Below are 11,539 nucleotides of genomic sequence, written 5' to 3'. Positions count from 1 at the left end.
AGGTAGGTCTTTGTTGACCTGGTCACCAAAATTTCCCCCCCCATTCTATTTTATCCTGAAATTACCCATGACCCAGAGATTCAATCCATCAATCAATTCTGCAAAAATAACTCTTCAAGAAAAACTAGAAGAGCAAACCATATTCTGCAATTACTCATACGCACTATTGCTTATTGAATATTTTCAATCATACATACGAACAACATTTAAGAGAATCACAGCTAGAAAAAGAGAAGTAAACAACTATTTGAGCATCTGCACAAGGTATACATATGAGGTACTCTTGATTTCAATAAGGCTAAATTAGTTTACTGTCGAACTCTAACAACTACAACGATAAAAAGAATTTTGGACGCGAAAGTGTTGCAGCACTTACCATCTTCCATTCATTAGCTCTGTACACTTGTGAGCTACATATGTATCTTTGAATGTCACTAGAACAACTCCTTGAGGATGGTTCTCGCATACCTGCAAGCAAAAAAGTAACATGTCAATTTTTAGCTCAACAATCAACAACTGGGAGGCTTTGTCTTCAAGCAAGAGAAATAATCTTCAATCAAGACTCAAACAGTAGTTTTGGGTTTTTAGTCATAACCACCAGTACTCAATCCACACATGGACAGCAAATGAATCATATTGGGAACCAAGAAAAGTAAAAAAAATCATTATTCTCATAAAGAGAATGAAGGGAAAATGAAAGATGGTTATACTTTCCTTCACAATATCAACTGCTTAGATAACATAGTGAGGATGCCATCGCTTAATTAGACAACCTCAACTGCAGAACCAATAGAATTATAGTGAGGATGCCATCTGCAATATTGTTTCAGAAAAAAATGAACTTTCAGGACTAGTAAACAGAATGAAAGAAAAATATTCGGCAAATCTAAGAGAAGCATCTTACCTGACACCATCTGATGGCTGTTAACAATCGGCTTCCGATGGTAGTAGTTTAGCATCCTTGAAGAGTTGGTAAGGATTCAGCACTATAATCTCAAGTCCCAACCTCCCACCATTAAATCCCAACCTGACAGATTTCAAATTTTATCCCATGCCATACTGAAATCACTATTTACATATACCAGCAAGTTCAGTTATAATGTAGTGTGATCACAACAGAGACTTACCAGAGAAAGATCATCAACGGCATAATCCAGCAGAAAAAAGATCATTAAGTGTAATACCTCGCAAGAAAGTGAAATCCAAAGGTTAATACCAACAAATTTCAGCAAAAATGGGACAATACATAATCAAATGAACTTACCAGGGATTGATATTCCCCCGGGTGGCTACTAGCTTTAGTTGACCTTATACTCCTGCAAACTACAAACATATACATATACAGGAACCAAACAAATGCAAGAAGTAAAATTCATTCACATAGATATATATATTACATACCAAGTTTTTTTTCAATTAAAATTAAACTACTTCCCTTATGCATAGTTGCATAAGAATCTTCACAGAGATATATATTACATACCAAGTTTTTTTCCAGTTAAAAGTAAAATACTTCCTTATGCATAGTTGCATAAGAATATGCCACATCATAGTCTTCTTATGCACAAATGCAGAAGTGTGAAAATTAGCATAAGTGTGAAAATTACCAAAAAAAAAAGAAGTAAAACGCCGTCTGAGCATTAGCATAAAAAGCAAAAGCCATATATGTTTATCGTTGATATACGCAAAAGATGATGGCTGAGATATCTTCATAGCATCTCCAAAAAAACAGTTCAACCCTCCTAATTATATAAGATGCACATCTTTGGATGCACCACAAGTCCTTCAATTCCAACTTCTTGAAAGGTGCGTGCGAACTTGTTAAATTTTGAAGTCGGTTCATCTGGCATAAGAATGCAATCAAGCACTACCTTCTCATGATTAGACGCTACAGGTGAGCCGTGAGCCATTTTTGCAAATTCACCAGTACAAACTCTACCAACAGCAACAGTCTCATCATTGATGTTCAACAATGAACATTTTGTCTCAGAACCTACAGCTGATCGAGCTGGTGATATGGTGTCAGCAGCTACAGATTTTTCAGATGAAGGAGCATGAGCAGGGGAACTTGTATTGCCAGCTGAAGGAGCCTGAGCAGGTGAACTGGTATTGCCTGCTGCAGGAGTATGAGCAGGTGAAATTGTATGAACTTGTGAACTATCCATGTGGTTCGAGCCAATAAATGAGGATTGTCCATATTGGATATTATTGACAACGTTACATAAGGTTCCAAAGCCTTCGAGTAGAAACCCCATCTTGGTACCTAAATCTTTTACCTGATGCTTGAGCTATCCATCCTTATACTTCATTTCAGCAACTTTCGCACATGCAGGAGCTGAATAGTCATATTGTGTACGAGAAACTGCACCAACAGCACGAACCCGTCCCCTTGTATCCTTCCCAAAAGCTACAGTCAATGGATCAGCTTCATCTACAGAAGAACCCGAATCTTGTTTTTCCTTAGTATCTAGTTGTGCCTTCTTCAGATCATCCTGTAATGTCGAGCAAGTTTATTCTGTTGAATATCAAATTACCAAACTAGTGTATGGTTTAGGAAAATAGTTTAAAAACATTCTCACATAGTATTTCTGCGCACTGCGTAGTATTTTCCCACCCTCTTGTGTATGGTCTTTAATCCACACATCAGAGGTAGTGATTTCTACTCTAGGATTCTCCAGCTCCTAAATTTACATATGCGATGAGTTGATTAATAAATTTATTATCAATTATCTACATGTACCCTAAAATCGAGAAATTGAAATTCATAAATCACATCACATTGTTGATAGAGTATACATACCAATTCAGCTCTCACCAAACTATGAGGTTTTCGACCGGAGGTATGACTGTAATCATAATTCTCCCTTTTCCTCTTATTATCCAATCTATTTTTCTGAACCTTTTCATCCTCCTCGTTGCGACAGAATGTTTTCCAGTCTTCATCAGTTATATTTGGAGGAGTACGTGCAGTCCTTTCTTCATAAGTGGGATATGGATCATAATATGTTATTCGTAACTCCCACTTAAGTCGCCTCCATGGATCAGACATCCCCTTTATCACAGTTTCTTTACAAGCATCAGGCAATAGATACGATTTCTGAAAAAAAACATCATCTCGCTTACATTCAAATAAAGTTAACACAAGTATGAACATATATAAATCAAATTGAGGTAAGTTTGTACTTGTAGTTCCTCCCAGACATCGTCTTTGTAATTTTCAGGCACCATCTTCCAGTTTGTGTAGGAGATAGGAATATGAGTACGAACCAACGAGCCCTTCAGGATGCCAAGTTTTGTTGAATTCCTCGACATCGGAAGTCCATTTTCATCTACCTCCACTGCTGCCATGATAACCTGTAAACATCAGTTAACGAGCATCTAAAGAATCATTTTCCCATGAACCTTGTAACTATCACATATGCATAAAGAACACAATCAAATTTCTCAAACAAACAGAACCTATTACGTTTGCATAAGTGATTAAACAAATTTCAACAGAATCTTGCATTGACATCAGACATCATTTTAAACTCCAGACCCGACACAGATAAATTTTTCTAGACTCTCGTTGTCAGTAAAAGCTGACTGATAAATAGTAGGATATTCAATTGCATCTATAAAGGAAGTTAAGCCTTGCTATGAATGCAAGACCAGAGACCATCCCTCATCAGAAATATCCTTTGAGTAAAACACTTGTGTCGCTTCAGATGCAAGAATAAATGGCTCATCCACAACTTGATTGATGCTTTGCAGCTTAAACAAGTTAACTTTTATAAGTTTGAGTTAGGATCAACTTTGCACCCATTAGTCTTATCTTGAACTCTGACCCAATCACAATAAAAAACTGTTTCTTCGAACTCCATATAATTCAACTTAAGAATCTGCTTAATAACTCCATAATAAGTAACTTCTTTTTCCACTGAATCTTTCTGTCTCGTAATTGCTCGGATAGACACACCACTCTTTTGTGATACAGTCGCCTCCTCATACCTATGTGCAGAGAAAATAAAGCCATTTACTTGGTATTTCTTATATGACTGTGCCTTGAACTGAGGTCCCTGCACTAGGCACCAAAGTACAAAATTTCCAACTTTGGCTTCTAACAATTGTAAGAGAACATATGCGTGTCAGTTGCATTGCCGAAACCACTCGATGTTTTACTTAAAATTAGTTCAGAATCTAATATGTATTACCTCGTCGCGTAACCAAAAATAGAAACTCTTTGAGGTATTATTGGCGTTGTTAACATAGGAATCATACTTTCTGAAACCAAACAACAATGCAAGTACAATCAGATAGACAGACCTAATAATCAAATAAAAATACAATTAGATTGACACAATTATAATAATCAAACAACATCTCTAAGGTGTGAAAGTATAAAAATGTACCTTTGCCAGTCCTCTATTCCAACATACTTAGACAGAACCCACTTGCGTGCTTGCTCAAACTGTACTTGAGTTAATTTGATACTCTTAGCTTTACTCAAAGGAATCTCATCGAAAAACTCAGCATCATCATCTAAAAAGGCTTGTCTGGTATGTTTATGAGTACCATCACCATCAGTTGAAAAGTCCTCCATACAGTATAAGCTTGCTTCACGGAATGTATAACCTCTTGCAATGCATCCATCAATATACCTTTTATTTCGTACCAAACCTTTGAAACCTTTCATTAACCTATAAATATCAGCAAAAATATATCATTGTATTACAACTTGCATTACACGAAAACTACAAGCAAGCCAACTACCTCAAGATAAATTCCTAAAAAAATCAGGTCTAACTTATTCCATTGCAATAAGACCCTACTACCGGCCTAATATGACCAACTTGTTGGAAGCAATATTATCAAAAATCTGATTCTATATAACTATGCAAGTATTGTCTGCAATGCTAGACTTATATATATTCATGAAAGTAAAACTTCTTATATATGTTCATGTAACGCATATGACAACTAAATGCATCATTGTGGTCATAGCATAATATTACCACTATTCTTTATCTGAAATGAACATTCAGCAATGACAATTCTCGACAAATGCAGTTCGTAAACAACCGGTAACATCAACAAATTACACTTGTAATTAGAGTTTTCATAAAAATTTACAAATAACAGAATAAGTTGAAGTAATTACCTCTCAAAGGGATACATCCACCTATATCTGACCGGACCGCAGACTAGAGCTTCATCAGCCAGATGCACCATCAAATGTATACTGATGACGAAAAAAGGAGGAAAATGTTTTTCCAAAACACACATAGCTTCCACCAGAGTAGCTTTTTCTCTTAAAAGATGTTCTCTGTTAATAACCTTCGCACACAAAATTCTGAAAAATAGACTTATCCGATGAAGAGCAACCCGTAGATCTTTAGGTAGTGAAGTCGCCGTATGAACTAGCAAAAGAAACAAATGTTGCATGACAACATGGTAATCATGGGATTTGAAATTCTTTAGCTCAAGGGGATCGATGATGACGCTGCTGCGGAGATTGGAAGAGAAACGAGAAGGCACTTTTAAGTTCTTCAAAACAATACAAAATGCCACTTTCTCCTTCTTTGTCATGGCAAAAGTTCCATCTTCCATTGTCGTTTTACCGGTCACTTCATCTACTTTCAACCATAACTTCTTGTTAATCCCCATGGCTTCCATGTCTTTACGTGCACTAGGACTATCTTTTGACTTGCTATTACCCATAACAGTGTCAATAAGATGCTCAGTGACGTTCTTCTCTGTATGCATAACGTCTGTAATATGCCGGACTGCATTTGAACCCCAATATGGCACATCATAAAGAATAGATCTTCTAGAATATAGTGAGTGGTCATGAACCTGATCTTCTACATCAGCAACAACTTCATTCCCGACTTCAGCTTTCCTTTTATGCTTCAGACTTGCAGATGATGGCGGCTTGCCCTTACCCTTTTTGGTTCTGATATTTGCATCCATCTCCTGAATTTGCAGCCATGTAAGCGGCCATGGAGCTGAACCATGCACTACCCCTCCACTGAAATGTGTTCTATCATCTCGATACTTGTGTTTCGCTGGCAGCCACCTTCTGTGTCCCATGTAACAAATCTTCTTACTAAACGGTAGATATTCAGAAAGTGTCCCTTCTCCACATGTTGGACAAGCATAATATCCATGTGTAACACACCCAGCTAAAGTTCGTAACGCCGGAAAATCATGAATAGCCCATAATAGTCTTTCTTTCATCATAAATTCAGTTTTACTGTAAGCATCATATGTAATAACACCTTCATTCCACAACTGCAACAACTCCTCTATTAGTGGCTGTAAATATACATCAATGTCTTTACCAGGTGCTCTTGGTCCTGAAATTAACAAACACAACATCGCGAACTCTCGCTTCATACACATCGAAGGAGGAAGATTGTACGGACATATAATAACTGGCCAACAGCTGTGACTAAGTCCGAAACACCCATTCGGGTTGAAGCCATCTGTCGAAATCCCAAGTGTCACATTTCTTGGCTCCTTGGAGAACTCCGGAGAAAAGTTATCTGCACATTTCCAAGCTGAAGAATCTATCGAATGGCGCATAACATTCATATCTGACTTTGCTCTGTGATGCCAATAAAATGCCTCTGCTATCCAAGGAACACTGTAAAACTTTTGCAACCTCTTAATCAATGAAAAATATCTCAAAGTCTTTTGAGCAACTTGCATAAGTTTCCTCTCATCATTGAATACCTTCTTATACCTACACTCTTGACAATCAGGACACTTTACAAGTGACTCATGTTCTTTCCAGTATAAAATACAGTCATTAACGCAAGCATCATAGGTTACGTAATCCATTCCCACTTCTTGAATCATCTTTTTTACATCAGATACTTAGATGGCAGTGTGTTATCTTCCGGAAGCAACTCCTTCATCAATTCTAATAGTGCAGTGACACCATTATCTGAAAATCCATATTGGGTCTTTATGTTATTCAATTGTATAGCAGCATACAGTGCAGTCTTTCCTTTAGGACATGATGGGTACAAAGGTTCTCTTGCACGCTCATAAAAAGACCTTGTTTTGTTGTGGCTGTTGTGTGGTCTAACATTCTCATCTACGCTAGGATTCTCATCTACATTAGGATCAGCATTCTCACCAACATTCTTACCAATATCTACTACATTATCATCTATATTTCCTATATTCTCGCCCACATTTCCCACATTCTCAGCAACATCCCTGACCTTATCTCCTACTGATCTTTCACCATGAAAACGCCACATTGTATACGTTGGGACAATACCATTCTTGAGCAAATGAAAACTAATTTCTTTAAGTGGAAACTTTCCTTTACCATTCTTACAACGTTTACAAGGACATGAGAACACCATACTGTTACCACCATTTCTACGAACAAACTCTATAAATGACCTTACACCTTATATGTATTTACCAGAATTCCAGGTACAACTCATCCACTCCTTATCAACAGTAGAAGACATATTTGATTACCCTATATTATGATTCCTATAGACGATACATGTCAAAAATTACACAGCAGTTTATCCACACCATCCATATAAAGAATAAACCGTAATCCATGCACAGAACATCAAAAATCTTACTTAGATAGTAACACTACAGATGATTATCACATCCAATATTTGCCGAAACATACCATAACCCTAGTCTTAGCATACTCAACAACTTGAAAAACACAATATTATACTTATAGATCTTATTGATTCATACTACCATAAATAATTTATCATTGTAAATTCTGGTTCAAGTACAAGAACACTTCAATAATTGTACAATACTTCATCATGGAATAAACTGTTTCAATAAACTATAACAATGACCAGAAGATAACTTTATTCATCGTATAAACACAAAATAGAAACTAAACTTCCCTGAAATCAAACCCAAAACAGAAAACTAGATAAAGAAGAGGACCATACTTGATTAGCAATAGCAGCTGCAGTAACTCCTTACGAAATCTCAGATCGAATCTTCCACCTGCAGAAATAGCATAAAGAAAACCATGAGCAAACATAAATACTGAATATTACAAAGAATATTACAATGAACATATATAGTTTAAATTTTAGGGGTCTAAACCTGTAGCGCCCCATTTTCAGTAAACCGTAATAACGTACAAAACATAAACTTAAGGTATAATTCTGTCTAAATTCATCATTACTAAGTTGGTTAAAGTGAAGTAAAGAATTAACAACAGTAATAATCAAAAGAAGGAACTGCAAGAGTCTCCCTCGCTGTGATAAGAGACCATATGTACTGAAATAACTTTACACAGGAAGTACACTTATAAGGTTTCAAGAAGAAACAGGTTTTGAAAATTTGGTTAAGTTAGTGATCATACACATAACACAATTACCACTAGCAATTCTATTATCATTTTCTTTATTATTAATTCCTCATATTCATATTATTAACAAGGTTATTAGACCAAAAAAATTATATATATTAAACAACATCATTGTGTCCACCTGTACAGAATGCTACTTTTTTAACCACAGGACTCATACAATCGAGATAGCTTAATACATTAACCAAACCTAGTACATACATATTATCAGTCGTTGTCGATACCACAAGACATATACAAAACGTACATATTAGGCAAAAGCTTTTGCATACTCACTCAAGCCAAATTTAGTATTCACTTTCCGCTTCCTTGAGTTCGCTTTCAGCTGTAGATGTATCGCCTGGCACTAAAAGGAAAAATAATCAGCAAGGTCCAGTGGAAGCTTATAGTAAAAATGGCAATTACTGATAAAAGGCAGAACACGGAAAGAACATATTATAACCCAGACGAATGAATATCAATTTCATCATTAACTCACCAAATAGTCTATCCTCACGAAAACCCTCAAACCATGATATTAGTATTATCGCAAACGGAAGAAGAAAATAAAAGAAAACAAAACAATCACGTGGAGTATGCACACGAATGGGTCTCCTCAATAACTTTAGATCTGTCCAATAGAAAATAAAAGAAAACAGAACACCTAAACAATGCATACTACATACACCCATCGACACAGTTAATATGCACACCAATCAAATGAAAATATCTAATAGTTCAAAACTGAGAACAACATAAAAAGCTGATGAAACCCATTAACATACTAAACGTCCAGCATAAAATTATCTTAAATTCTCACCATGTCTCTGGAATAAAATCTTACATACATCTGTCCACTTCTACAATCCCGACCTCTTAAACCAATACGAACCTAAATGAATTATCGAAGTTAGCCAATCCTACACTACAATTACTATTTCAGTTGAAGTTTCTATCTAGACAGTGATTACCAATACTCTATATCATTTCCAAATCCTTGTTAAACATTCCTAAAATTTCTACTGGTTCAATCCAAAACTAAAAATTCCTAAGTCTAAACAACAGAACAAAAACGGTGTCTCAAAGATTGTCCTTTAGAAAATTAATACTAGCCTACTTTTTTAAATCTAATCACAACTTTAAACTTAAGTAACTTAATTGAATCCATACTTTGAAAGAAAACATTTAAGCATACCCTAATCTCACCTCAAACCAGATTAATACTCACCTTCTTTATTCTTCTTTCCCCTTTAAACAAAATACATAAAACCCTAAGTATCAATCTACCAAAATACACAAAAAATACATCATTAATCGATTTGAACAAAAAATACAAAACCCTAACTATCAAACCCAATCTACCAAACCCTAACTATCAAACACTAAAGAAAAAGCAGCATCAATCGATTTAAACCTTATATAACAAATACTAATCGTCATCCATACCTAGCTTCCTCAGATTTCCACGGCGGGAAAGATTCATGGCGGGAGATTTTTTTTCTTCAGGAGAAAGAGAGTGAGAGAGAGGACGAGTGTTGAATGATTGAAGTGGAATATTTTCTCTAAGGATAAGAGGAGTGCACACATGAAATTTGCACGCTCAGGAAAAAAAGGTAAAAAAAGGTGTTTGCAGGTGTGTTTTGTCACACGGGTACTTCGCACGCCTAAAACAGAAACAGTTGTGAACAGCAACTGAGGAATGGCAGTTGCGAAATTAGCAACAGCAGCTGGCTATTGCGAAATTTTAGCAACAGAAATTCGCAACTGAAAATTAGCAACTGCTACATTTCCGTTGCTAATTTGAGTTGCTATCTGGCCAATATGGTGTAGTGACCATCCAAAAATTCTTCTTCTTCCTCCTCATCAGAAGTAGAAGTAGAATTACCCGGAACTAGCTTAATTGAAGTTAGAGCTTGCTGATTGTTAGCATTTACATTCTAAGTCTTATTAAGCCCAAGAGACTTACCATTTTTAGCTTTAAAAGGCAGACTATTATTAACCATATCTGGAAAAGTCTCCAAATCAGCCGAAAGTGCTTTGGCTTGCAAAGAAACTTCTCTTTGCTCCTTCAAAATTCTATCACACCCCTCTTGAACTTGCGCGTCCAGATTTGACATTCTATCTATTAGATCCTTTTTTCCCTTGAAATAATCTTGTCTAAAGGCTGGATTTCGAATAAAATTAGCACGCACATCATCATTCTGAATGTTGCTTGCCTCTTCAAGTTCCTCTTTAGTCAAAATATTATTCCTATCAAAAACAATATCCTCCAGCCCGAGTCGTGTTTCCTTGTTAGTTCGAACAGATTTAGTTGAAGTCCCAACTGAATCTGTAGTCTCCGAAACCTTGTTATTCTTGTTTTTATTATCATCCACAAGAGTACCCCATTCTTTTAATCTCTTAACTTCAGCTGCCATAGTTGCCGCATCCAAAACAGTATTACTTTGCTTATCTTCATCTTCTGAATTTTCAGTTTCACTTTGTATCTTCCCCAACATCATCTCTAAAACCCAATTCTAAGCTTAGAGAATCATATTTGTTTTGGTAAACAAAATCAGAGGAACTGAGCAACTCATCAGTTAAAGGAGTAAAAGAAAATTTGGTACCTGAGTTCTTACCTTTAACTTGTGTCCAATCATCTATTGAATTAATTCCCACAGACCTGCCAGCAGTTTTTTACTCTGCCAAACTAGGGTTCAGCTTGGCCACGGACTCCACTGGCCTGGTCAGTGACTTGTACAAAACAAGTGTATGAACGTTATCAACCAAAGGAGTATTTATCTTGGACACGGAAACTCCAGAATTAGAATTTTTCACGTTTCCTGCCATAATAGATTTCACGGATTTCCCTTCCAAATTCACAGAGTTTTGCTTGGACACGGTTGCTGTTCCTTCCTTGGTCACGAAATTTTTATCCAGATTAGAATTTAAGTTGTGCACGGTCTTGTTTTCAGCTTTTGTAAGCTCTTTCTCCAACAGGTCGGCACTTGCTTGAGTTGTAGCATTAACATCTCTACTTGAAACTGAAGCGATTTTTTTTTTCATGATTTGCATTAGTTGCATGGGAATTTTCCCCAACTGAACCCTGAATAGCTACAGCATTAATACTTTCCACGCCTTTGTCTTTTGGTTGCCACTTCTCAATGGTTTTTTTAATACTTTTTTGGTGATTAACTACCGAATTCTTCCTGCCCTTCCTCC

The 11,539-nt window shown here is 36.2% G+C and overlaps 1 protein-coding gene across 5 annotated transcripts; it reads right to left on the bottom strand.

Moving 5' to 3' along the window:
• Positions 1-1,357: 1,357 nt before the first annotated feature.
• Positions 1,358-10,269, bottom strand: LOC113345758. Of its 5 annotated transcripts, XM_026589438.1 has the most exons (11): positions 9,785-10,261; positions 9,567-9,621; positions 8,636-8,705; positions 7,932-7,989; positions 5,141-6,611; positions 4,392-4,679; positions 4,194-4,305; positions 3,184-3,354; positions 2,801-3,097; positions 2,580-2,681; positions 1,358-2,492 (listed from the first exon to the last, which is right to left on the bottom strand). In XM_026589438.1, exons 5-11 carry the CDS (start codon positions 6,574-6,576, stop codon positions 2,289-2,291), a joined length of 2,610 nt encoding a protein of 869 aa, XP_026445223.1. In that variant the 5' UTR covers positions 6,577-6,611; positions 7,932-7,989; positions 8,636-8,705; positions 9,567-9,621; positions 9,785-10,261; the 3' UTR covers positions 1,358-2,288. The 5 variants fall into 5 exon arrangements, with proteins under 5 accessions (XP_026445223.1, XP_026445221.1, XP_026445222.1 ...); XM_026589436.1 differs by lacking the exon at positions 9,567-9,621; XM_026589437.1 differs by lacking the exon at positions 9,567-9,621 and having other exon boundaries at positions 8,636-8,699.
• Between the last annotated feature and the right edge of the window lie 1,270 nt (positions 10,270-11,539).

Source organism: Papaver somniferum, unplaced genomic scaffold (assembly GCF_003573695.1).
Source record: "Papaver somniferum cultivar HN1 unplaced genomic scaffold, ASM357369v1 unplaced-scaffold_83, whole genome shotgun sequence".
Classification (NCBI taxonomy): domain Eukaryota; kingdom Viridiplantae; phylum Streptophyta; class Magnoliopsida; order Ranunculales; family Papaveraceae; genus Papaver; species Papaver somniferum.
The sequence above is the reverse complement of the archived record's forward strand: the minus strand, read 5'-3'. Positions and strand labels throughout refer to the sequence as shown.

Bases quoted from the DNA above. Each gene is read 5' to 3' on its own strand.
- LOC113345758 (XM_026589438.1), bottom strand. From the start codon at position 6,576: ATGAATGTTATGCGCCATTCGATAGATTCTTCAGCTTGGAAATGTGCA. The intron at 3,098-3,183 runs GTACAAACTTAC...GTTTTTTTTCAG, and splicing joins ATGTCTGGGAGGAACTACAA to AAATCGTATCTATTGCCTGA. The intron at 2,493-2,579 runs GTGAGAATGTTT...TCGACATTACAG, and splicing joins GCAGTGCGCAGAAATACTAT to GATGATCTGAAGAAGGCACA.